Source organism: Psittacula echo (assembly GCF_963264785.1).
Source record: "Psittacula echo genome assembly, chromosome: 15".
NCBI lineage: Eukaryota > Metazoa > Chordata > Aves > Psittaciformes > Psittacidae > Psittacula > Psittacula echo.
Genome location: NC_137751.1, coordinates 1,330,249 through 1,357,475, shown reverse-complemented (window position 1 = coordinate 1,357,475; position 27,227 = coordinate 1,330,249). Strand labels below are relative to the sequence as shown.

Here is a 27,227-nt window from a genome sequence, read left to right as displayed (position 1 = left end):
CCTTAAGTTATCCAATCAGTAAGTTTACCTCTTTCCATGTGCGAGTGCTGTTTGCTTTCCGAGCACCATCCACAGCTGCCTGGTATTCACCTAGGTGAACCAAAGTTGAGGCCAAACGGCCGAAGTTGGACACGTTGTTATACAACAGCTTAGCTGCTTCATACATCTTTTCATCGTAACAGCGATCACCAACCTACAGGAGAACATAACCAGATTATTCTTGGTGCTTTTCAGTCAAATGTTCACATAAAATGTGTAGTGTTCAAGCCATTACCAAAATGGAAATGCCTTTACAACCCAAGAGAGATGGAAGTCCCGACACCCCTCTGGTTAGCAAGGCCTAAAGGAGCCTGCTGCTGTGATTCAGCAAAACAAACTCAGTCTCACTCACTTGCTGGATATGTGCATTGTTGGGTCCATTGATAAACTCCTCTAGCTCCGCTAGACGGTTTGTTTTAGCAAGAGCAAAGATTAATTCTGTTTCCACATACGACTCCCGGGCCTTCTTGCGTGCCATCTGGAGATACTTCACCAGTTCCTCCCAGTTACCTATGAAACAGAGTTCAGAACACTTACATTCCTGTCACTGAGAACACGTGTGCTGAAGCTATACTACCAGTTCTACCTAGTCTAAGTATTTCTACAGCTATTCCTCAACAATCAAGACTAGCCTTCATACTGCACATACTACATCAGATTAATAAAGTCACCATACAACTGGCCTAACTAAAAATCCTGGTATGTAACTTCATGCAAAGACCCGCTTAGTAGCACCTGCTCTGCTGGAAGTCTCCAGCTAGATAAAGAAGGTAGTTATAAGCCCACTGATTATCTGCAGATGGAATACGCTATCTTTCCCTATTCTCACTTAGGACAGTTTTTGAAGAACCAGATTCCTCTACTTGCATCAAGACACAGGTTTAGTAGAACTGCAGTTTGAGCAGGCCATGCAAAAGAACTGAGCAACACCAAAAGCAAGGCTTTAAATAAAATGTAACCATACCACTGGCATTGGCAGCTTGAACAACTTCCATGTACGAGGAAGGATCATCTGCTTTAATATATGAATCAATTGCTTCCTTTACCATCCCCTTCTGAAGCTGTGCTTTAGCCAGCTGACTCCATACAGCAGGCTCATTGCAGCGTTCAGCAAATTCATACGCACGATCCAGGTTGCCAATATGCTCTATTAATACCTAAAGAAAGGGTTACCATCATCAGCCACTATCTATAAAGGTCAGTTTTCACAAGACACTGAGCTGTGGTTTATGTTAGCTGTTCAATGGATCCACAGCTGCTCTTAAAACAAGGGCTATTCTATACAACCCATGCAACAGAAGTGACAGTAGGCTTAAAGTGTCACTTACTAGAGGGTTTAATACAAAACATTTGTTCTACTTCAGAAGAGAAAACACTGAACAGCTTCGGTCACTTTGCTAATTGGTGTTAAGTACTGAAGTCACAGGTTAACAGCAAAGTCCTTGTGTGAGGATGTACATGTCACAAGGAGATACTACAGACTGATGTTTTTTCAATACCTGTACAGCTGATGTGTTGACATCAAACTTCCTGAAGATAGCAAATGCCTCCTCAAAAAGCTCATTGCTAATAGCTATATTGGCTATGTCTGGAGCATCATAGTTATCCAGGCGATTGATGTATTCCATGACACGGGTGCGATCAGCCTTAATAGCTGTAAGAATGAGAAGGTTCTGCAGATTCCTAAACAGAGAAAGAAAAATATTAGTATATGTCAAGTAATGAACAGAAATTCACCCTCCCCTCTGGAGAAGGTATTAGTTTCTTTGCTGTTCCACATTACAGCTATTTAACACCTGTACTAAGTATAATTTCAAGTTTCCTAAGACTTAATTTTGACTTTACACACCTGTGCTCACTGAACACAGAGTTATCAAGAACTATTTTCTCCAGCAATTCAATAAGCTCATTTGGAAGATCTGCAGTCATGAAGGCCTTCACAGTAACAGAGACTTCCTCAGGGTCCTGTGTCTCTGACAGTGCAGTTTGTACAACCTGTAGGCAGAGTCAAGGCATTGACACATCAGTTAAGTCACATGCTAGCAAGTCAGGTTGGGACAGCAAAGGATTTTACTGGTTTGTCAGTTATACCTGGTCAATCAGTGGTCTTCTGTAAGGGTTGCTTTCCAGCAGTACACTGGCCCACAGTTCAGGGTCCTTACGACGAACTAAGTAGCGGGAAAGACTTTTGAAGAGGGAGTTCTCATTGCACACCTAGCAAATGGCAAAGTTTATTCAGAGTGCAGTCACAGCTATTGAGCCTACAGTTGATGAGCTAACTGTACTGTAACATTAAAGAAGCCTGCCTAAGACGCAAGCTAGAAATCTCAGGCTTTGACACTTTGATTAGCCTCCCATCCCAGGATGTCCAGGGGAGTCTCCCAATTCTTACTAAGTTGCAGAGGGAGATTAAATAGCTACCTATTCTATGAGAAATTACTAGCTCCTAGCTTAAAACTTTTTAGGAAATAAATGCTTTTGACAGTGTGACCAATCCACATCCAATTCAGAGCAATCCACATCCCATGATACTCAGGTTAGAAGTTAACACATAAGACAGCTGCCTTGGCATACATACATTGATAAGTTCCAAATCGCATTGTCCACGCTCATAAGCCACACAGGCCAGGTGAGGGTCTCTCTTTTCACAGTACTTGCCAACAACACGGCTATCATAATAGGGATTCTCACGCAGGAATCTTTCCGGGTTGTTGTTGCTATCAATGTATATTTTGGCCAATGCATTGTGAGTTGCAGGCTCCTCACAACCCTCATGAATTCTTGCTTCCAGCCAGGGCAGAAGCAGTTTCAGCCTAGAAGGAAGGAAGTAGGTTTCACATTAGAGAGATTGAGTGAATAAGCAAATATCCACTTGCACAGTATCTTCACTATAGAAGTCAGCTTCAGTATAGGACAAAGTCAGTAACTAAGAGTTACAGTACTCCATTTTGACCTGAATTCTGTTTCATCATTACATGGTGTAACTTTCTGACACTGTGAAGAACATCACATGCCAAAAACTATCAGCTGGAAGCTGCTTAAGGGAGATCTGCACAACAGGCAAGAAGTAAAGCAGACTTTTGCTACTTGCCCAGTCAACATCAGTTTCTTGTTCTGTCAATATCAGCTGTACCTGTGTAATGAGGGCATGCATGGACAGATGAGCAGTACTACTGTTACCAGCCTGTCAGCATTAAGAGACTTGCGAAGTTTAATACCTGTTTCGCTTCTCAACCTCTGCAACAAGCTCATCAGTTGAAAATTGACCTCTCACTACAAGGATAAGGTTCTTTATCACATCTTCAGAGCAATCCACATCAAGCAGTCCCCCAATAACAACAGGCAGACGACTTGGATTCACCTAAACGGGATTATTTAAAGTCAGTGTATTGTCATGCAGCATAGGCAGCCAATACTGATCCCTAGAAGTAGACATGAAGGCTGCTTGTTAAGATTCTCATCCTCCTGCCTTTACTCCCAGCTTCCTGAGGTTCCAGACTAGCTTGAAAGTCAATTCTTCAGTGAACAGGGGTTCATACCACAGTTCAGTGGCTCACTAATGCTCCATCCCCACAGGAGAACTCCTGAGCAAGCCAATTTGTCCCTGCAGGAAGTATAAAGGAGAACTTTCTCATTCCTAAAATGCTGGAAGTTAAAATGACCCTAAGAACTCCAAAGTTATTCTACCAAGTTTCCTTCATCAACAGGTACATTAGCTGGAGTTACTGCTCTGCTTGGCTAAGGTTTAAGACAAGACCTGACTCACGTAAGGGCTAACTTTCCAGAGGCCACTAGCAGGTACTTAAATGACAGTCTCAAGCATGAGTTTGCAGAATCTTAGAAGCATAATACCTATAGTTCCACATAAATCTAGAAAGACTGATCAGTTTTATTCATTAAAGCCAACGAATTGTAACTTACCTTCTGTACATATATCTCAATATATTTTTGGAGATTATTTCTATACAAATACAGCACCAAGTCGTGGACAAAGTCAAAGCGATCACATACAATGATGAGTGGCAACTGGTCAGTGAGTTTAGCTTCCTATAAAGAGAAGAGCTTTAGTAATTTGGTTTTGTTCTTTGGCTTAAGCAGACAAATACAGCCACTTAAACTGTTAAAGCAGCTGAATTTGGAAAGCCAAAATTCAACACTCAACCAAATAACCACAACTTACTGTTTGACTAATTGTTTGCAATAGGTAGCAAGTAGGAGTACTCACACCCACTTCAGGGCCTACAGCAATAAGCTTTCTGAAGTTTAACCCTGCTCTTTTGCATGGCAGAGTCCACAGAGTTTTACAACACATACAACTATTACAAGCCTAAGCTATAGACAGCATTTTTAGTTGCCAGTGATGTTTGGTGTGCAGGATTAGCACTCTGGGATTTCAAAAGAATTTAACCAAAACTAGATTAAGTTGTGGCTCCTAATGTAGTAAATATATGGCACTTGAAGTCAACTCTGTATGTATCTTGTGATAACTTCTAACTACGGATATAGATAACGGTAAGACTCCAGCTAGTAGCAGTAGTACTTAAATTGCTAATCAGATTAGGTATCTAAAAGCATTCCAACTTTCAGCATAAGATTACAATGATTATGGTACAGAAGCTTAGTCTATGTGGCAGACAGTATTCCAGATGCATTATTTCAGATCACTTACTCGAACATGCACATCCCAGAATATAATCCTACATGTAAATTACACTTAAGGACTTTACACAGGAAGGCCTGTACTGGGAGATTTACCTGGTACATGTCCTGCACATTCCAGACATGGAACAGCACAAAAAACAATAGCTTTCATCAGGAATTTGACAGCTTGATAACATATCTTAGGTGGCTCAATCAATTGACATACCTTACACCTCAGTGACACCAGGTTATTTTTATGGAATTCTCATTTGAAGAGTTTTGCCATCTTCAGATATGATCAGCAAAATCTAAGACTATGCTATGTAACCAACAAACACAAAGGCAGGAAATGTTCCCAGATAAAAGTTTTTCCCTCCCGCACTGTTTCTCAGTTATCCCTAGCAGTGTTGTATTTGTTAATAAGCTCAGCACTAGCAGCAAACCACAGAGTCTGAGCACACAATCTTCTTTCCACTCTTCAGAAACGTTTCAACAAATCCTAGCAAGTCAGTTATGTACTTACACTGACTGGCACATCCTAGCAGAGCTAAAGTGTGGTTCACTTGGCTGAAATTTCAGCAAGTACGTACAGTGAGATACATCAACCCTGAACTTTGACAGCATTTATGGAATTAATTTACACAATTCATTTGTTGTTTCTGGAGCAGCTCAGCTGAAGCTGATTACACTGTAAATAAACATTAAGTTATGAACTCATTTGGCATTATGGTTGTTCTCAACCTCCAAGTAACCCATTTCCTACTTTATAGCAGACATCTGTAACAAGTTCTAGATGAGCTGGTGCTATTATTACAGGTTGGGAGTTCAAGCCAGGTTAACCCTATTAAGAGCAACAAGGACCTGATCTGACAGCTTCTCCACTTTTCAGATATTGCTCCAGGTTCAGGCTTTATTAAGAGGTATCACCAACATGGTAGATACCTCTGGTTTAACAGGACAGATGGATCCTTAAGTACAAAGATTAAGACTCATTTGTATTTTCACATAGCTGCCTCACTTCACTGACAACACACACCATGTTTTATCAGAACCCCAAACACACCAAGACGGTTCAATGCTACCCAAACATTACCTTGAGGAAGTTTTTAACACGTTCTGGATCATAGCAGTTACTTTCCCTGCAGATTCTTTCCACTTCTTTAATTTGTCCTGTCTTGCATGCAGCTTGAATATACTTGAAGTGCACATCTGGATCCTGGCTGAAGTTTACAATAGAGCCCAGGAAATAAAACAAACCTCGGAGGGAAACAGTCACCATGTTATTCTGCTAAAGCATTTGATTTGGATCACTGCTAGCTTTTAAGCAAGGCTCCCAAATTAAAATACATGAAAATTTGAATGTGACTACTGCAGAAGTTTAAAAAGAACTGAGAAAGAAAGATTCAAGCATTGTAATTGTTTTAGGAACACCAGACTACCCCTAAAGCTGAGTTGAGCTTCTTGTTGCTCCCTACATATTACACAGACTAATGCGTTACATGCAACTTCAATACTGATGTATCATCATCAATTGCCGTAGGCCAGCTTTGTTAAAACATCCAGCACGTGCCTTCCATACAGCCACCACACAGGGGGCAAGGAAAAGTTTAGAAAACCAAAACTAGTGCCCAACAGCTATCATCACACCTTTCACTAAAACACACAGCGCAAAAGCTGCTTGCCATGGCCTGCAGCTAGAGTTCACTGAAAGCTGATGCCATATAATACTTGACTACTTCAGATAAGTGACAGCTAAGTCACTTAGTCAAGAAAGATTCACTCAGCCACACATCTGCAGAGATTTAACTACCAACATACTGCCATGCTGACAAGATCACACACAACTAGTCTTGTTGGGAAATACAAAAGACTAAAACCCAAAGGCTACACAAATTTAAGATGACCATTTTGGACAGAGGACAAACACCAGCAGCTTCTTCAGTTAACTCTTTAGGTTGTCTACAGCTCCAAGCTTTTTGGCAACATTTCATAAAACCAAAATATGTAACACTGATTACTGCTGCCCCTGTTAACGGGTGAACTTTAAGGTTTAAGTCAGGTTTCAAGACAGTTTTCAGGCCTAGGTATTTGAGTTCAATATTGGTTTTCTGGATTTCAACAGACAATCCTTCATACACATGTCTGATGAGGTGAGCACTAGATCCTTTTGCTAGAGGAAAGGGCACAAACTTACCTTCAAAGCTCTTGAAAGACTCAAACAGCTCAATAAGCGACTGTGTTGAAAGCTGTTCATGGTATTTTGAAGCTACCTGGACACAGATCTGCAGGTTCTGACGAATGTTAGCAGACAACATAGCACGCAGACACTCCAGGGAGTCTTCTACCGATAAGGAACCAAAATAATTCACTAACCACTGCAAAGACACAGAAGCCATTTTAGGCCCAAGTAGAACCCTCTACACTGAAGTCAAACGTAGACTCAGAATATTTGATCCCATACCTCAGGATTGAGAAGATGAGTGTGAACTACTGCACGCTTGATATCATATAAGTCTGTGAAGTGTTCAAGTGCTCTCTGTAGCAAGCCAGCTTTCTCACACAGCTGAGCTATGTGAGCCCGGTCATAGTGAGTAAACATTTGGTTTCCCAGTATAGCATCTGCAACCTAGAAGGAGTATCGGAAAGTTTTCATTTAGATCCTGAATTCTAGCACTTAATATGGACCACAACACAGCAGCTAGTCTAGCCACCAGCAAACCTCATCTAGTCATTCTGAAAGCATACCTGAGGCGCATGCATGAGGTTCATCTCAAGTAAACGTGTTTGCAGCGGGCCTTCCGAGGGACGATTATTCTTCAGTGCATCCAGCAAGAAGGCTGTACATTGCTGAATTAAATTATATTCCATGAAGACATCTACAATCTGGAAAAAAAAATAAGCTTTATTAGAAGCTGGAAGCATATTTACACAGAGTAACATCAAGTGCAGCTTCCAAAGCCAAAGTCTTTATTCTGGCACTGCACTAAGCTATCATTTAGCATTCTTAAAAACAGGCAAGAAACAGCTTGTCCTGATAAGGCAAATCTAAACTTGTACTTAAAAAAATTGAAAAAATAAAAAAACCCCATATTTTCCTCTTTCTTTTGAGGTAAGAAACTACACGCTTACCAATTTAAGGCCTTGAACTTAACACTTCATAGCAATAAAGTTACTTACTTGTGTTATGTCTGCAAGAGGCTCTTCATCTTGAACAAGCATTTGTGCAAACTGCTGTCCTTGATCAGGGCTGATTCTCATTACATTCCTCAGCAAAAAAATCCAATCTGGAGTATATCCAACCTGAAAAGATAATGAAAAGTAATAACCCAACAAGAGCACACATCTTGTTAAATAGAGAGCTCAGTAAAAGCTACCATCAGTAGTTTACACAAACCAGACAGGATTTCCTTATTTGGTACATAGGGAAGTGTGAAAGGACACATGCATGAAGTCTAGCAGTAATTATTGATAACAAAACATTAGGCCAAAGTAGGCACTACACAGACTTTCAGATTCCCCCACAATTCCTTTCAGTCACTTCAGAACATACACTAGTTATTCTTAAACACGGACAGATGTGGCAATTTAATTTCCTCTCACCTTCTTAGCATACAAAACAATCTTCTGGACTTGTCCCGTTTCAGCAAAACACTGGATGACTTTGTTTGGTACGTTGGCTCTCAGATAGACACTAAGTGCTAGTGTAGGATCTACAGATTTTACAAGGTCTCCCAGCTCCTCTGAGCACTCCAGCTGTTTAAAGATATAAATACAGTCAGTCCACCCTGACCGTACCATGCGACACATTAATACCATCTTCCTCATTTGTCTTCCTTTCGAACTTCTCAACAAAACCCCAAAAACCAAACCATAAGGGTCAGCTTGATAGCATTATCTGCCTCTTTCTGTAGTGATCTAGTGGACTCTGTTCCTTACGCTGTTCTACAGGAGTCAGTACTGTATTTGTAGAGCTAAAAAGAATCAGGTGATACATTATATCAGCATGTTTCTTCACCTAATTACAGAAATATAACCACAGCTCAAAGCATATGCAAGACAGCATCCAAAGAAGCCTGAAGTTGTTGGGAAAGAACAGCAGCAGTTCAAGCAGCTTTCCACACTGTTATCCTGCTGTAATTTTAAGTATAATGAGTAAAGCTCTTGGAATATTTGATTAATTCTCTTGCAGTAATGCGGGTCATAGATACAGGTAGAGCAAACATACTTTGCTCAACTGCTTGATCTCACCAGCACATTAAGGAGTTGAACGGTTGAGTTTTCCTGGGGAGGGGAGGAGGCTGACAAGCCCGTATGCCCCTTCCCTTACAGAGCTCTAAAGAAATCTACCTCAAATTTACCTTATCTTCCTTTAACCATTTTTCCAAGAGCTGTTTGCGGCCCTGCTGAAGCACTGGTCTGCAGAGTTCCAGCGACTCATACTTATTCAACTGCCCTTGGTCAAGCAGAATGCCAAAGTATTGGAGTAAAGGGGAAGTCTGTCCTGGCTGAGCTGGAACACTCTGGAACCGGCGTATGGTGTCTGGAGTACGCAGGATTCCCTGCCAGAAATAAGAGATGCATTTTAGTTTTTCTGCTCAGCTATTGTGGCTTAGCAAGAGCTCCTCCAAAGAGCCGAGGTTACAAATGCTTGCTCCAGTGACACTGTTTGGCAATCCAGAATAAGTCAGAAGCAGTACGGTTGAACATTGGCTCAGACACTGCCTTCTAGATGTTCTAACGTGAGATGTGCAATAGCAGCCTACTGGACTTGCTTCAGCAGCAATGCAGACTTAAGTTCGGGGGACTTTCCTATGGAATTGAGACATCGTGTCCTTGCAAGCAAGTTCCTCTCATGTGAATTTAGTCTCTTAGTCTGTCCTTTTTATCCTGTTTTGAATGCAGCCCCAGCTAGATGCTATCTTTTCCAGTGATTAAAAAAATCTCTGAAATGTTTACATTAAACCTTATATAGACATTACTTCATTATTTATTCCTTTTCCCCTCTACAGACTTCACACAAGCTTTAAGATCTTCAGCATACAATCAGTACTCTCAGCACATAGCGTATAGGTTCTTCCCAGGTACTTTAAGTACTGCATTAGGACAGGAGTAGTAATGAGATTCTAAGCCTTGCCACTGAGGAAATTCAGCAAGCTTTACTGATGCAAGAAGCTTAAGCCAGTAAGTTCAGCACTGTTCTGAATATCAGTCTATTACCTTTGGGGCATTAGCTGCCACTTTTGCCGCCTCCGAATAGTTCCCTTGTGCAAACAGTGCATTGAATTTTCTGGCAAAGAGTTCCTCAGCACCTGCCAGGTTGTTGCGGACAGCCATTCGTAAAGCTAGGTCAGGATTCTGCAGCACATTTGTGATATAAGGAATAATATTCTCTTCTTCCACACACACTGAGAGCACCTGAATAAATCATCAAGGAAAACTTCCAGTTAATCCAAACATAAAGAACAAACCAAAGGCTAAGCTAACCTCCAAGAGGAAAGGTACAGCATACATGAAAACTTTTCATCCCTTGATAACTGCAGTCTTGCAATTTTATTTAAGAAACAGACCTTTAGTTAGAAAGAGCCTCTAGATCCAAATACTGCATCAAGACAGATGATTAAGAAACAGGTATTTACAGAGGTCAGAAATACAGGAATGTAAGTACTGTCTTTCTGTAACCTGTACTCAATGTCTAAGGATAAACTAGGGACAAGTCTGCTACTCTGTACTACCCATGCTCCACAAACAACAATTTTTGAAATCAATTCAGTCTAAAGGCATAGCTGTACAACGTTAGTGGATGTACAGTGTTAGTTTAGATGCGTATGCAGATGAAGTAGCAGATCTGGGGCTCAAAACACTGTCAGACCTCAGATGTTCTGAGCACAGGGTTCAAACTTAACATGCTAAAGACTTTCATTAGCATGTGCTCTGCAAGAGGATACAATTTGTCACCAGAAGATGGGTGTATTCTAGCTCCATTCTCAACAGCAAGACAGTGTTTAGATTCACTGACTGCCATTACAAAACCCCCAAAATTATGCAACCAGAACCAGAGTTGTAGAAGACATCAGAAGTCAGATAAGCTGCACTCCTGTTTAACTATCTACTACTACCATATTCCTAATTCTATCAGTCACACCTGTTAATTTCTGGAATCTTTTATACACTGATGAACCCTACAGTGTATCATTAAGGGCCAGTCGGATTAGCTAAACAAGTGGTTTCCAGGCCAAGCTTCCTTACTTGTCCCTTTCTGTTCACTCCAATAATTCCAGCTGTTGCTTCATGCTGTGCCGTAACAAATATGGTCTCTCCACTGATTCTGTTCATGTAGATACAGGTGCCAGTTTCCAGGTCATACAAGTGGATATAACCATATTTCGTTATGAGAAACACCACATCGTGCTTGTCGCTGATCTGCAAAACAGGCATAAGCAAATTTAGTATTGCACAAAACCAGTAAGTACTTCAAAGAATCAGCAGACAGCTGTGCCATTTCAGGCCAACTAGAAGTGCTGTTATATTTTTACTTAATATCAGAGTACTATCGCAGTAGAACGATATTTTATAAGCTTTACATACAGTTAAAAATACATGAATACTTCTTCCACAAATAAGAAGACACCGCCTTTGAATGCTGCCTCAGTCGCCACCTTTGCTTAACACCACTGAAGCAGGAGCATTCCACCAGCTTAGTGCCAAGCCTCAGGTTAATATACTGGCCACCCAGCTTTCCAGTGCCCTGTTACAGTGTCACATCTCCCAAGAGAACTAGACTTGTTCTTGTCTCTTGTCCACACCTGTCATACCTGCATGGCAACAGGAAAGTCATTTTGTGCTTCAGGAGGAAAGAAGACATCCACTGCTTTCTTTGGAAATGGCTGATTCCCAGTAGGTGGTGTGCCAACTTCAATGATATGGAGCTGTGCAATAGATAGGATTAGTCTGTTAGTTCCTGTACTTAATTTATGTAACAACAGATTCAACAATGAGGATACAGCAATTCTTTTGCTGCTGAGCCTTAATCCCAAGTTTATGCAAAAGATAAACTAAGTCAGTCTTCCTAAATATTTTTACTGGCTAGAAGTGTGGCATACTGTATTCACGTACCATAAATGAGGGAAACAGTTAAGCATGATCTTTAGTTACTCCTAGCTACTCAGAAGTTTAAGGATTCAGTTAGGTCACTTTACACACACTCTTTCAACATGGTTACCATTCCACAGTGACAGTTCCGAGGATGTTTCTCTGAATCTAGCTTTGGTTTTAGCTGTCACAGAGTAGCTCACTTAATTCCAGTGTTAGTATTAGACCACTAGTTACTTGTCACTAGTTTAATTTTTTTCATCCAGTAATTTGGAAATAAGTTAAGCCTGATACTGGGGATCAGCACCAAAGAAAGATTACAACAGCTTTTCCCTTAAGCTTAGCCTGTGAAGCCAAGAGTCACATGTTTCAAACAGCTAATTAGGCTGGCCATGACATGCCACTTCATGAGCCCAAAACAGCTCCTGCTACATCAAGTAGTCCCTGCTGTAAAGCTCTGTATGCACCAGTTTTCATACACATTAGACTGACGCAGTCTTTCACTTTTTTCCTAAAGGCAACTTCATGCGTTAAACCACTTGTTTTCGTGGGAACAGATAACCAGGGTCAGTCATTAGAGATTACAACATATTTAAAGCCAGTCTTACCTTACCCCCCGCCTGCCCTCTTACTGCAAAACAGAAGAGAGTAGATTCTTCAGCATTTCCTTCCATCTTGAACTGCGCAAAGCTAGCCGCATGTCCCTCAATTGGTTGTGACACTTTTCTATCCACAGAATACAGCTGCATTGCTCCCACAACACGATTTTGCTAGACAAGACAGAACAAGAGTCAGGGATAACACACACTCAGCCAGTAATTTCATTCAAGTTAGTGTTGGTAAGTATGTTGTCATACCCAGCTGAAGTACCTTGCCATGCTTCTCTTACAAAGGCATCACTTATGACTCTGAATATTGTACTACGCTTATACCATTACTGTAAGATTTTGAGTTATTTATGTTTATTATTTGAAGATTAAGACAAACATTTACACTCCCAACAATGTTTTAAGACAGAAAAAAACCCCTATCAGTCTTGCTGCTATAGAAGCAGGGAACAAGACAAGCTGTGGGCTTCCATGGTAGGCCTCCCTGGTAACACGGTACCTGTGCAGATATGCCAGTTAGCAGTAGCCATTTCTGCTTAGCATCAGTACGGTAGTTGATGATCTGGCAGCCAGCAAGACTAGAATGGCGATCAAACATTTTCACAGGCTGGGACTCCCCCTCCATACTCCAATGGTAGACTGCATTATCCGTTACAAGGGCAACAGTATTCAGAGAGATCCACTTCCAGAAGGTGACATCATCTGTCATTGTATGAGCCTTCATTTTGCTCTTCATTTCAATGTTAAATATTTGAAGCGTTTTCCCAGCTAGAAAACACAACATTGTTAGCCAGGTTAGTTTCCATTTGTTCCTTCAAGCACTGGTTAAAAGTAGACGAGCTGCACTATGACATTAACCCCCCATGAATTCGTTCAAGAAAGCAGTCATATTCTGGCAGCATCTTCAGTGACCAGCCATTACTTTTAATCAGACCACACTCCTAGAGCTAATTTTATCAATTTGTCACTACTGAGCAACCAAAACAGATGTGGAATACAAGTTGGTAGGAGACAAGAGCTTTAGCTACATGAACAAGTTGTACAATACTTCATGTACATCAAGACCAAACTACAATAATGCTGAGTCTCTTATAAGTTAAGAGGGCTATGCCAGTGCCATTAAAAACTATGTCCACATCTGTTTTAAGTATAAGAAAAGCACAGCATGGAACAGTCAAGTTGGCAGAGGGCTTTCAGAACTGATTCATTAACCAAAACCCTTGGGTTGCACTAACAGGATACACAGCTACTGGCTGCAAACCAGACTAACAGACTGTGCAAGGAAAGGAATCTAGTGACCAACACAAGCTCTAGAAGGTAAGGGGAAAAGTTCTCCTAGTTACACAGAATGGTGCATACATACATCCTGAACAGCCACTTGCAGAAATTTCTACCAGTTTTTACAACACAGTGGCATATAACAAATTATTTTTTCCCTGTTGAGAAGATAAGGAAGGTTCTGACCAACTTCTAGTTTTAGGAGACAGCTATTTAAGCACATGCTCATGTAGCCCAAGATGAACATAAAAGACTATGTGAAACTAGGTGCAGGTCAGAATTTCAGCTGCAGTTACTAACTGTACTTGGCTTGATAACGTCACAGTGCCATACAGGCAAGTGCCTTCACTCACCAAGGATTAGTTTAGTTAGAAGACATCACTAGTTCAGCTATTGACCTAAGATGCAGAGCCAGGAGTTCCTCCAGGGCTTGGAGAAGGCTGCCTAACACAGTGGCACTCAGGCTAGCAGTTTGTTTCTGTATCTAGTACAGCTGGACCTCCAGAGTGAAGGGAAATGACATTCAGAGAACATGTATTCTACATGCTATGCAAGATATGAGGCAAAATTTAGACTTAAGTCAAAAGGGTCGGTCCTGATTATAAAAAGCTTAAGATCAAGATCCCAATAGCTTAAGTACACTCTGAATCTTAAGGATTTCCTTGTTTGGGAGGGCATGAAAAGCCTCTGAATTTTAGGCTTTCAGTTGCTTAACCACCACTGTTCAGCCATGTGCACCATAGATCTGAGCCATTTTATTCTGCTTCTTCTTGTCATAAGACACAAAAGGAACTAGTATAGTCAATTGAAATAACTCACCATCTGCACACACAAGAAAGCATTAAAGTCGTGACAAAACAGTAGCACAGTTAAGTCAAACTTAGACAACACTGAATACATATATATCTTTTCATGAGCAATGCATGCATTTCTAGAGTGACAGTATTTAAGGCTTCTTGGGGAGACACTGAGATTTCTACAGACTTCAGAGGAATGCTTGCTCTCTGTACTACCAGAGATAGCAAGTTAGCTGACCTTGTGCTTTATCCAGCACACAAGTCTTTCCTGCATAGTTTAACTCTTCTTATCACTGGCTGATATAATAAATATGCAGATCGGTACACCAGCCTCTTCCAGCAAGGCCAGATTAAGGCCTTCAGAATATTTCTCCTCCTCTCCAGTCTTAGTCTTCCTCTCTGTAAAGAGAGGCTTAGTTGACAGACCTTCTACACTTAGGAGATCAGCTCTCACTTCCCTCTAGCATAATTCCAGAACTGAGACTCCTTAAAGTCTACACTTCCCTTCCAGCTCTCCCTGCTCAGAAGTTGTAAGCGTTCTGACCAAAGCAACAAACCCTCATCCTAATGAGGAGTAAATACCAGAAAACTTCAACTGAAGCTTACTGCCCAGCTGTCTTCAGAGTAACTTAAAACAATTTAAACTTGAGCTCCCACTAAGAAACAGTAAGGGATCCTCCCACATAAGTTGCCTGAGAGACTTAAGTCAGTCATAAAGTAGTCTTACAGAAAGGTCTGCATCCATTCAAACATTTCTTTATCAAGACTTCTGTACCATACATACCTTTTAATGCAATGACTTTACTGGCAGGGTTCATGATGGCACTGTCAGCTGAAATTGGTCTTCGGATAGGGTTGCTGGGGTCATTCATGTCAATGATCACCACTTGAGCCTGTTCTCCTACTTTCTCTCTTATGCAGATGAATTTGTCAGACTCCATAGTCAGAGTGCTGAATCCAATGTTTGCTGGGTTGATGCCCAAATTTTGGAGCTGGAAGAGAAAGAAGGTTTAGCATTATGTTACCATTTATGTTTAGCATTATGTTTACCATTATGTTACATCCATGAACTGCTTTTGTGAAAGCCACAAGAGATATAATGCTTCATGCATCTTTTCCTGACAATAAAATCGTACTATGCAAGACGGCAGGCACACAAATTCTTGTGCATCTTCAATTAAGCCCAGCAAGCTCCCTGAAGAAGCCCTTCAGCATTCAAATGCTTGATGCCTTGTCTTCAGGGTTCATTTACAACTTACAGTTTTGAGAACTCAACTTTTTTTTGGGGCTCCTCATATGGTTTAAGGCACATTGAGCTTGCCTGCTCCTGGTAGCTGCGCCAGAGTTGCAGCTTCAGTACTCACTCTCACCAGCTTTGCTTCCAGAGTCCTAACTTACTCCATTGAGTTTGGCAGCTCTCACTGTTTCAAGCTTAACATCACATGTGAGGCGAAAGCTTTATCTTTATCCTTGTGGAGTTAAAAAAAGCTACCTGTGTAGCAATTAGCCTAGTCCTGTCTAGCAGCAAGGCTGTATACCACCCAGCAGGCAGAGCTAACATGACATGGATATTACTGAAATTAGAAATGGCTCATGCACAGCCATGCTTCACACAGAAGATACCGGTAAACCACCTCCTTTTCTGCTAAGCCAGGCTACTTCTGTAAGCCTTTAGATGCATCTCTTTTAATTATGTTTGAGTACAGCTTGTAATAAACCACAGTTTAGTTAGGAACCCTTCATCACATTTGTAACAGGCTAGTGTGTTAGGATGCCAGCAGTGAAACTGTTTATTCCATGTTTAACAGTGCAAATGCAGAACAGTTCGTCCACTGCACATTCAGATACTCTGCTTCTGGGAGGATACACCTTAAAAACTCAAGCTCGGTTTTCTACTGCTGCAGGAATTATCACTTTAACACTTCAAATATTTTTCTCTCTGGGAAACAACTTCAAGCCCAAGGTCTCCCAAGAAGGGAGGTGAAAGCCATCCAGCTGGCTCTGGACATTGCTGAACGAGAAAAGCGGCCAGTACTTTCTCTCTATACTGACTCATGGATGGTGGCAAATGCCCTGCGGGGGTGGCTGCAGCAATGGAAGCAGAGCAACTGGCAACGCAGAGGTAAACCCATCTGGGCTGCTGCACTGTGGCAAGATATCGCTGCCCGGGTGCAGAACCTGGTGGTGACGGTACGCCATGTAGACGCCCATGTACCCAAGAGTCAGGCCACTGAGGAACACCAGAACAACAAGTGGATAAAGCTGCTGAGATTGAAGTGGCTCAGATGGACTTAGATTGGCAACATAAAGGTGAATTATTTTTGGCCCGATGGGCCCATGACACTTCAGGTCATCAGGGCAGAGATGCAACATATAGATGGGCCCGTGATCGAGGGGTGGACTTAACAATGGACACTATTGCCCAGGTTATTCATGAGTGTGAAACATGTGCTCGCTTTGGCAGCACATATACTAAAATTATACCTTCAAAGCCATTTGTGTCATTGTACTAGTTTGAAGCAAAACACTAAGCTCTTATCAGCTGTGCTCTGAGGTGACCACACCTCAGCTGCTCTGTTCCAGCCTACTTGCAGCTTCCGATAAAGAGGGTGGTTTACTACACTTCCCCTTTGCAGCGGCTCTTAGGCAGCACATGCAAGGGACATCTAAGCTATGGCACACCCAGTGAATAGAACAAGTTTCACAAAGAGCACTTCAAAGTATGACCTATACCACATAGTGAATCAAGACAGCTAGATCTTGGTGCAGTTTAAAGTTGAGACTCTAAAGCAAGTCAGTTTTAACTCCTTGGATTGCTGAAGGAGAGAATTTCTAGATGATTCAGCCTTTGCGTATGGTTCTCCGGTACCACTGCATTTAAGTTCTTTCTCCTGAAGGACACTATTTCACTGAAGCTACCTTGCTCTTAAGTGAAGACTTCACCATTTGAAGCTCTTCAGTCAGGTTTGAGCAATAGCAAAACCACATTCAGGGTCTCTAACGTTTAAGGGTTCAGTTCACAACTAACTCACAGAACTTAAGGTCACCCAGCTTTTCTTTTTCAACAGATTTTGAGATAAGCCTATAAGTAGAACAGATTTAAATGTAGTTCTTGAAATCAGACACCAAGCTAGTTACCACAACTGACTAGCCATCCTTCCACACCAGAATATCTACACTTCCTGTGACTTAACACAGTGAATGGCTTCATTCAGAAACAGCTCTTTTTACATCCATCCACCCGATAATAAAGCCAGGAAACTTTCAGGTGAAAGACAGTGTTTTATCAGCTCTTCCAAGAGAAAACTAGTAATGCCACAGCTAGTTAAAAGGATAGTGTTCTCTAGGCCTTAGACTCTAGTATTTGTAGATCAGCTAGGTAGGGCTATATGCAACCCAGTCAAACCCTTCAGGAGAGAAGGTTTGAGGATGCAAGAGTTTCATCTGATAGAGCTGGAGAGACTTATTAGGATGTGGTGTTTATTTTTGCTAGGGCTGCAAGCATAACAAGGGCAAAATCACTTACCAAGTATTCAATTTCCTTGATAATTGGTAGAGGAGGGTAGTTTCAGAGTGCCAAGTACTCCCTCCACCTGGCAGTAACTCACAACACTATGCAAACAAACACTGTGGACAGAACAAATCAAAGCAGCAAGTCCTAGCAGATGGCAGACCTCTTCGGGAAGGCCCAGACACAACCACTGAATCAAAGTTGCTTAGATATTGTAAGACAGATTTATTTGAATCATGATCAAGCTGCCATCTGAGATAACCGGCCCTAGTCAGCAGTGGAAGAGGGACTTCAGTTTAAAAAGGCCACCATTTTCAACGGCTAGATATTTCTTTGAAAAGATTTACTCAATTGGCACTGGAGCTCTGAAGAAAGCCGGGAGAAGCTTTCTTATGGAGGCGAGACCGTTAGTGAGGTCTTTAAGTACACAAGCTCCTTCTGCTAACATCTCACCTTCTAATCTCAACAGATCCAAGCATATGAACCAAGTCTGCTTCAAGCACTGAGGCAGGAAGTTGACTTGAACCATGACAATCCCTGCATTTGATTACACAAGAGCTCACCAGCCAAGAGTGGCACTTGCTTTGCTCAGCTGCTAAAGCTAATGGTAACTTTTCTTGACTGCACTCTCATCTGATGCTCAGAACTCATGTGAGTATAGATCATTCCCAGAAGTATAAGTTCTTTTCTCCCCCACACAGGCTAAAGTTCAGGAGTGTTTATAAAGCTAAGCAAACAGAGAGTAAGATTACTATCAGGAAATGTGGCGGGCTTTTATTATGAAAATGTCAGTACTACTCCAACATACAAACTCCTGAGTTTGCACTACAACTGAGAGTACAGGGCTTTCTGGCAGATTTTCTACCCCTTCTCCTCTGACCACAAAGGGAAAACACACCAAACATTTAATATTGCATTCATTTAGGTCCACCACCTTTCACCAGTTCACGAGCGAGTACAAAAGACTGGGGAAGAAGAACAAGGAATCGTAAAATACTCCTACATTATACTATGAAAACCACTTCCTTGGCTTTCAAGCAGATACAAAAGCAGAACTTGCTATCTGTGCTTGGGCAACCAGTTTACAGTGCAAATTAGTTTACACCAGCATCTGTTAGAAAGTTCAGTTATACCAGTCTCCTGAAGGCATGTTGAGAAGAAAGTGTTCTACACGTTAGCTGCTCCATTAGAGTGGAACCACAAAACAGGTTGCCAGGGACAGCAGCATCTCTTCAATTCAGCAGATATGTCACCCTGAAGGGCTCATCTAACCCAAGACTGGATATTTCAGTCAATTGCAGGCTGTACTAAATCATCAAATTCTGTGATGGCATTTATCTCAACAGCATTGAGACATGAATCATTATAACAAAGTAAGTGAAAGTCTGATTAGCAAAATGTTTTTCTCTCTGGAAGATGATTCAAGTATGTTCTTGGTAATTTATCCAGAGAAGTTGTCCTATTGCATGCATGTTTGACACCAAACTGCATGGTAAAACTGCTGACAAGAGTCTCTTTGTTGACCCCTTCCTGGAACATTTGCTTTCTTGTGACAGTTTGCTTAGCTGTCAAATAATTTCTCCTTGCCTACAAGGAAGGGCGCGGAACTGCTGAGTACGCATTTCACCTCGATTCTCACACTCAACAGGATATAACCACCGTTCTTGTAGCCACAAGCAGCTGCTTAGTCTCTGCCTAGAGACTCCTTATCTACATGCAGCTAGAAATCACATAGCTGGAAAATGACAGTCAACAGAAAAGTGCCCAGGAGAAGCACAGAGCTCCCTGATGTGCAGTGAGTCACGTTAGCTCTATTGCAAGACCATACTTTGTCCAGTTTTTGTACCAGAACAAGGTAGACACCTGGCTACATTGCAGCCATTCATTTAGTTCCATACGTGAAAATTAGCAAAGCAAGCACATCACACGAGATCTGTATATGCACTGATCTGTTTGAGTTACCGCAAACAGATCAGTGTAACATGAGCCCCACAGCCAGTCAATGGCTCCAAAGTACTTCAAGCTTACCAGTACAAGGTAAGAGTTAGTGTTTGTTGACAGGCTAGGAAGTTATGTTTTCAACAGATAAGAGACCTCTATAATGTTCAAGAGCTCTTCTATTTCTATATCCTTCCTATTTTCTGCCTCACCCTCAACGGACTGAGGTAGCCATCCGGTCTCAGCAGCCACAGGCAAGCCGTGTTGTGACTATTTCAGCTACAAGCCACTTGAGTGCAGAACCCCTGGCTTTTGGTTCAGTCACCCCAGCACAAAGTGCTAATGAGCACCCCCACCTAGACAAGCAGGCCTCTTGACTTCAGCACCTGCTGTGAGGGACATACCAAGAAGAATAGCTTCTAAATCACTTAACTAATTGTTCCTATCCAATTAGTTCACACACACACACACACAGAGCTCAAGGCACCTTGATTCTTCACAACATTCTTTGTTACAGATTCTCCCTCTGCAAAAACACTCCAAACTCACTGGTTTTAGGAATTCAGATCCACTAAGATGAAGAAAGCAAGAATCCCACCAAAACAGCATTCAGCACAGCAGGCATCTGATTCCTGACCGAAATTACTAACAAAAGACTTAACTACTTCAAGCTAATACTGTTATAGCAGAGATTTAGTGGTTCAGGATATATTAAACAGTCTCACTGCCAGCAAAATACATGGAAGTGCTTTGTTGTTTGTCACTGCTAGACTGAAGTAGTAAAATTCTAAGTTTTATTACACCATGCTATCCAGTTTTATTCAGTTAGCTCTTTGCCATAGCTAGTTACGGTTCCAAGAGCCATCCAAGTACCATCACAGTAGATCAGCACAGCTGCCATTCAAGTTTGTGCCATCAATGACCAACAGATACAAGAACCCTGTTCTTAGGCAAAAGAGTAGCTCTGTCTCAGGATCAAGTGCACAGCCTCAGCTGACAGGTTTCCACACTGTCTAGACACGTCTACAATTTTCTTTTAAATACATTTAGGTTCAGAAGAGCACTCATTAATGCCTGTAAGTCACACCAGTACAGCAGTGTGCCTGGCCCAAGGTCAATTTTTACGCATTTCAGGGTAGTGGGGTAAACTAATTTGCAATTACAGTTCATCACTTGCTAACTAGTCTGGCTCCTTCTCCCTCATCAGGAACTTGTTATCTTAGCACAGCTCTGTGCACCTACTACAGTAAGCATCTGTGTTTTACTTTCAACTTACGGAATGCATAAAACTTGGGTATGAGAAACCAGATTTGCAATCACTTGACATACTGAACTCTGCTCTCCCACTACATACCCCTTGGACTGTTTCCTCACAGCTAATTGAAAAGAAAAAAGTAGCACTATAAAGTTTTATAACATGAGTCCAGTGGTTTTGATAGCACAGGAATCAAGTTTCTCCTTGGAAACCCCCAAGGAGAAGGTTTCTCCACAGCGTATTGTTGATACTCTTTTGTGCAAGGCAGGCATCTACAATAGACAATACACAGATAACATCCTGCACATCTGCAACTGCTGAGATTTCAGAGCTATGTAATGGAACAAACAAACAAAACCTGAAGCCTAACTACACATTTTGTTTTCAGACTTCACTTGGGAACTATTCAGAAAGCTTACTTAACCCTAGTAAGCTAAACACTTGCCACATCTTACTTGCCCAAAGTAGATCTTTAGCTCAAATTGCAGGCCCAAAGCATGCTGTACTGTGTACCCAGGAGACAAGACATTCAGGAGCACCACAGTGCAGGGCTTCTGGAGCCCTTACCCCTTCATTTCAAAACCACCCATCCAAGAGCCTGACAGAACAGACAATGCCAGTGCACCTTGAGCAGTGCAACATGGAGCGCAACTGGGTTCAAGCTGGAGATCAGGACAAGCTTTGTACATAGTTACATGACTACTTTCTGACCTGCAGTAGTGGATCCATGGAGGATTAGTATCATACCACATGTGCTGCTGATTGCCAGTCTTCCAAATTAATTAAAAGCACCTTTCAATAATGGTCTCACAAGAACTTTCTCCTTCATACCCATCACTTGCCTTTCTATGAGTATGGCTCCAGCTTGGACACCTTGTCTTTTGTTAAGCACCAACTACAAGCTTGCAAGTGTTGCACAACACCTGTATGACAGGCTTCCCAGACAATGTAGGTCAGGCACAGTTCAAGAAATTTTGAGTCTGTGAGGATCTCCTATGAACAGCCTGGAATAGGCTAAAGGAGTTCTGGATAGCAAGAATGCAGTAACATCCATGTTGTTACTCTCAACATTTACACCAACAGTAAGTCAGAAGTTTCAGGATGAAAGCAGCACCTCTAAGTAGTCAAGTTCCTCTGAATTTTTTCAATGAAATAAAATGAGGAAGTTCAGTAGCTACAGCAAGCTGAAGGGTTCTGGGCAACATGCATGCAGGACCAGGCAGCTGGCCACCAAATCTTACCAGCTTATACATGCAGCTGTAAAAGATACTGGTGAAGCCAGTGCTCTACACTAAGTAGAAACAGGGGAAGAAATACAAACAAACAGACATATCAGCCTTTAGTCAGAATAGTCACGTTCTACAACAGTGCTGGCCCTACCAGCACTTGTGAAGCAGTTAAGTTTCATTATGTAATAGTACTCATGTCATTAGAGACCTGATAGTGGGTCACATGCAAGGTTTGTATCTTAAATAATGCATCATAGATGCATTCCTACAATAGTTTGTTAAGAGCTGGGCTACCCAGAGGGATGAGTTTCACCCAAGTATACTGAGCCTTATCAACACCCGGTTCTAGGCCATACCACTACCAGGAGAGGATACTTGCTCAGATCTGAAGCTTTGGCCAACTCATGGCTGCTCCCTAAAGAAGAGTCCAGGGCTACATCTAAGCTGTGACTTCTGGCCTGGTTTTAAACTGATACTGAAATAAAATTACCAAATGCTCAACAGTTACCTAGCTAGATAAAACCCAATCACAGCAGCATTCTTAAGATCTAAAAATAGCACTATGGACAGTGGGAATTTACACAGCAAAGTATTTTGCAATTGTTCTTTTAACAATGTGTCTATTAATTAAATTCTTTCCATCTGGGTCAGAAAAAGGTCACTATAAACACACAGAGCCATCACAGTGTTAGTGCTCACCACAGTCCTCATTAGTTAAGCACAAACTGCATACAGACACCAGCACCAGAGGGAAGCAGGGTTACAGACAGGTTGCAAAGAGCCAGAGGACCCTGCCTAGGTATGTCCAGGTAACTTTTATTAGACAGCTTCTCAAAAAACACTCCTCAGTACTGAAGCCAAGCTTAACACCATCACAGCTACAGCAACTGCAGACAAGAAGCACAGCTCTAATACTTCACCCTATAAGCTTGTCAGATAGGAAGTCACATTGCACAACTGGATCCTGCTTCCAGACCCCTCCCTGTGCTCCAGCTTCACCCACGGACATTAAAGGTGTGTGCTCATTTGAGAAGATAATCTTGCATTCCTGCAGCAGAGTGAGTTTAGATTTGTTACTAGCACCTTTAGACAGCTGTGTTCAACTAAAGGCCATCACATGGAAATAGCCTATTAGAATGTGGTTATGGTTTAATGACGCCCAAATGTAGCCTCTGTTGGAGGCCAGCAGGCACTAGACAGAAGGTGCAGACCTGGCACTTGGGTGCCTGCACTGCCACAGCTGTACTGTAGGGAAGCCCGCAGCAGCTTTCACATTTCACTGCAATACGTGTTTTTTCTTCACGGAAGATGACATTACAAGTCAGAACATCGATAAAATGATTTATTAGGTCCTCACAGTTCCAAGAACTCCTACCCTCATTAGAAAATACTGAATCAATGAAACCCCGAGGCAGCTTGGTCACCCCGTTAATCCACCCCCCGCCCTGCGCATCCCCTGCCGAAGCTGGACTCCCGCTCGCAGTGCCCCGGAGGAGAGGGGCTTTATTCTCGGAAGCGAAGAGGAACCAGCCGCACTCTCCCCTCCCACCGCCGCACCGCCCAGCAAGTGCTACCGTGGGCACGGCGCCAGCCTCGCCTACACCACCGGCACGGACGCACTCCACCACCCGACCGTGGGAGACCAGGCGGGGACCAGGCAAGGGCAGGATGCTCGATACCCGGCAGCAGGACCCGTACCTCAGCCCCTCACTGCCTCCCGGTTGTCCAAGAGCCCCGCGGTGGCCCGGCCTTTCCCCTCCCGCCCAGGCCCGCTCGGAGACAGCAGCGGGCGAGCTGGAAGGTGCCCTTCGGAACGGCGCGGTAGGCAGCCGGCGGCTGTAAAGAGCTACACGAGCCAGACACCGGCAAGGGTCGCGGGAGGGCGGCCGCACCGCCGCCGGTGAGGCCCGCACCGCCCCGCCGGCCATCAGAAAGGAACCACAGACAGGCCCAGAACCTCTCGCCCAGACACCGTCCCCGGGCGACTCCTCCATCTGAGGGAGCGGCCCGCCCGCCCCAGCACCCGAGGCCCCTCCGCGCCCACCTGGAGATGCTCCTGGAAGCGGATCGGTAGGATCTGGGCCATGGCGGCGGCAGCAGGCTGGGGCTCCAGTCCGAGGCCGGACCGGAGTCGCAGCTCAGTGAGGTCCGGGCGGCGCGGGGAAGCGGGGCCGCAATGGCGGAGCGTGAAGTGAAGAGCCGCGGCGATACGGAGCTGCCCCCGCCGGCGGAAGGATACCACCGCGGAAGGAAGAAGGCTCCCCTCACCTGCCGGGACCGGCCTTAACTGCACAGGCCGGGCGGAAGGATCACGGCGGGCGGCGTGACTCGCACACGGCGGGGCCAATAGGAGCGGCGGAAGGATCCGCCACCGGAAGGGACTACTTCTGCACGCGGCGCTCCTCCCTCCGCGGCCTTTTTTTCTGCCACATCATGCGACCGGGGTGCGTTACGTCACTTCCGCTCCGCGCGTCTCGCGCCGGCAGATCACGTGCCGGGGGACAGCGCGGCCGGGCAAGGTGACTCGCCCGGGAAGGGGAGGGGGGGGAAGGACCGCGGTTACCATGGAGACGGGCGGGACCGGCCCGCAGGCCCTGGCAGCGGCACCGGGGCGGGACGCGATCGATTCCGCCCCGCGGGGGCCTGCCCCTGCCCCTCCCGGCCCCCTCAGGTGTTCCCTCATTTCAGCAAGGGCCGCGGCTGTCAGCTCCATGCGCTGAAGTGGCGCCGCACCCAGCAGCCCTCGGGGGTGGGGGGGGGTGAGGAGTTCCGTGCTCTGCACTACAACTCTGATTTAGAAAAGAAAACAGCAAGCTTAAGCCAGCACCGACCTTCCCTAAGGCTGCTGCAGGCCCTGGAACCCAGGGATAGACTTTCCGTATAGAACATCATGAACACGTACGGTACTGTAATGAAACTCAAACTTTCCTCCTGTGTTTACCTTGCACTGTTACTCCAGCCCATGGAAGAATTCTGCTCAAGGACTGCAGCATTCCAAGCTTTACCAAGGGACTGCATGTGCTGGAAGGCACGGCCACCCCAGCAGGGCTCACCAGGCTCTGCTTATTCTGCAATCTCATGGTTATATCCTCAGACCATTTTAGCTTTGCCTGAATTCACAATTTCAGAGCCTCTGAGCAGCCCTGGAAGGGGGAGGGGAACCTCCCTCCAGATTAAGTAAAAAAAACCCCAAACAAACCCAAACCAACCAACAAAACCAACCAGAAATTAGGATCTGCCAAGAGGTGCAGAGCGGGCATTCCAGCTCCTAAACTCAGACACCGTGTGTAGTGCAGATGCCATCTGACTTGCTAGGGGCTACACCATTGCAAATATAAATCAAACGGCAAAATTCAGACTATGTGTTTAGTTACAGAAAAGAGCTGGCTTCTCAAATGCAGAGCCTGAGCAATAGCATGAAAGAACAAACCCCTTTTCCATCTGAACCTGGATAAACAGCCTGACGGAAGAGGAATTGTAAACATGCCACTTCCTACAGAGATTGATCGCAACGAGGAATAATTGATTCATGCATCCCCTTAGGAAACAGAAGGGCATTAACCTCTCTGCTGCTTCTACGCTCTGCATGCTCTGAAACGTGGAGCAGCCGCTGGCATTGCTGTTTGCTCCTCCCATGGCCATTGACAATTGCAGTGTTGCTCAAGTTGAGCCTCTTAGCTGACAGCAGCACTTGACCCTGCAGGGAACTGGCAGTGAACGCTGTAGCCTCTCCAGCTCTTGGAGTTGTGAATCACACCTTCTTCACGAGGTTTGGCAAGTACACAGACCAGCCTCAGCTTTTTCATTTTAAGAGGTACAACCACAGAAAGAGGAACAGTTACCAGATCTACCTTCCTTGTGGAGAATAACACCATCATATTCCCCAGAAGAGAATCCTAAGGTGGTTCTAGAGTTTATGATCAGCTACAGCCTGCGCAGTACAGAGGTAGAACGCTTAATGTTTTACACCAAATGCTAAGGCTTACTTACAACTTTAGCGGTGTAAGCTAGTTACCTGAAAAGCAATTAAAGGTGACAAACAGAGCACACAAATGAGGCACGAAAAACGACAGTAAGTTTTTCCAGGTTTTTTGAAACTCTTACATAAAATGTGAATTAGTACAAATGGAAAAATAGCAAGACGAGCTCCACACCAGAGCACTGGAGCATTTTAAGATTAAGGTGACCTCTTTACTGAGAAGGAAACAGATTTTATGATGACAAAGCAACACAGCTCTTTTTTTTTTACATACCTGAATTGAGGAATAAAGTTAGTATTTCCCTGGGTATTTTCTACACATTTGAAAATACACATTCTACACATCTTCAGACCAAAATGCATACATTTGAAAAATAACAGAGTCATCAAATTCATAAAAACAGCCTACTAGGCAGCAGGCCTGCAGGACGTAGTACTGGATTGACTGCTGAGTACTGGATTGACTGCTGGGTTGGTGTGGGGTTTTTTGCCAAATGGAAAACACACAGTGCTAAGTCATCCCTGACAAAAATTGTGCATTGTTAGCAAGAATGTGAAAACATCTACAAAATACTTTGCATTCAAAGACATCTTCACCCAGAAACATCACTGTACATGGTACAGCACAATACAGAGCAGGAACAACACTGTCTGCAAGAGAGAACATTGGTGGCAAATGTCCTTTTGAATTTAGATCCTGATAGCTCTGTCATTAAAGGAGCACAGGAAAATGTGTGGGAGCATGAAGACTGTATAGCCACAATCATACAAAGTAAAATGGATAAAAGTGGCAGTTCCATTCCTTAAACCTTTTTAATTTTAAATTAAATTAATTTAAAAATTAATTTTAAGAAAATTTTATT

At 43.3% G+C, this 27,227-nt stretch overlaps 2 protein-coding genes across 3 annotated transcripts in view; both read right to left on the bottom strand.

Moving 5' to 3' along the window:
- Positions 1–24,803, bottom strand: part of CLTC (clathrin heavy chain) — a 34,285-nt gene extending 9,482 nt beyond the window's left edge. Inside the window, exons 1-23 of one of the 2 annotated variants that reach the window (XM_080630165.1) lie at positions 24,430–24,803; positions 15,237–15,444; positions 12,877–13,145; positions 12,378–12,539; positions 11,493–11,606; positions 10,927–11,100; positions 9,898–10,095; positions 9,039–9,239; positions 8,281–8,433; positions 7,858–7,980; positions 7,426–7,563; positions 7,142–7,306; positions 6,875–7,055; positions 5,774–5,937; positions 3,961–4,086; positions 3,258–3,400; positions 2,618–2,852; positions 2,131–2,253; positions 1,889–2,034; positions 1,539–1,722; positions 1,004–1,196; positions 392–549; positions 29–193 (exon numbers count right to left, since the gene is read on the bottom strand). In XM_080630165.1, coding sequence (XP_080486291.1) covers positions 29–193; positions 392–549; positions 1,004–1,196; positions 1,539–1,722; positions 1,889–2,034; positions 2,131–2,253; positions 2,618–2,852; positions 3,258–3,400; positions 3,961–4,086; positions 5,774–5,937; positions 6,875–7,055; positions 7,142–7,306; positions 7,426–7,563; positions 7,858–7,980; positions 8,281–8,433; positions 9,039–9,239; positions 9,898–10,095; positions 10,927–11,100; positions 11,493–11,606; positions 12,378–12,539; positions 12,877–13,145; positions 15,237–15,444; positions 24,430–24,471 — 3,765 coding nt within the window. In that variant the 5' untranslated portion in view covers positions 24,472–24,803. The remainder of the gene's footprint in view (positions 1–28; positions 194–391; positions 550–1,003; positions 1,197–1,538; positions 1,723–1,888; positions 2,035–2,130; positions 2,254–2,617; positions 2,853–3,257; positions 3,401–3,960; positions 4,087–5,773; positions 5,938–6,874; positions 7,056–7,141; positions 7,307–7,425; positions 7,564–7,857; positions 7,981–8,280; positions 8,434–9,038; positions 9,240–9,897; positions 10,096–10,926; positions 11,101–11,492; positions 11,607–12,377; positions 12,540–12,876; positions 13,146–15,236; positions 15,445–24,429) is intronic. The other variant, XM_080630166.1, reaches the window with a different exon arrangement.
- Positions 24,804–24,834: 31 nt separating this feature from the next.
- DHX40 (DEAH-box helicase 40) overlaps positions 24,835–27,227 on the bottom strand; it is a gene marked incomplete at its 3' end in the record, with an annotated part of 16,737 nt that continues 14,344 nt past the window's right edge. Inside the window, exon 17 of the mRNA XM_080630251.1 lies at positions 24,835–25,174. Coding sequence (XP_080486377.1) covers positions 24,835–25,174 — 340 coding nt within the window. The remainder of the gene's footprint in view (positions 25,175–27,227) is intronic.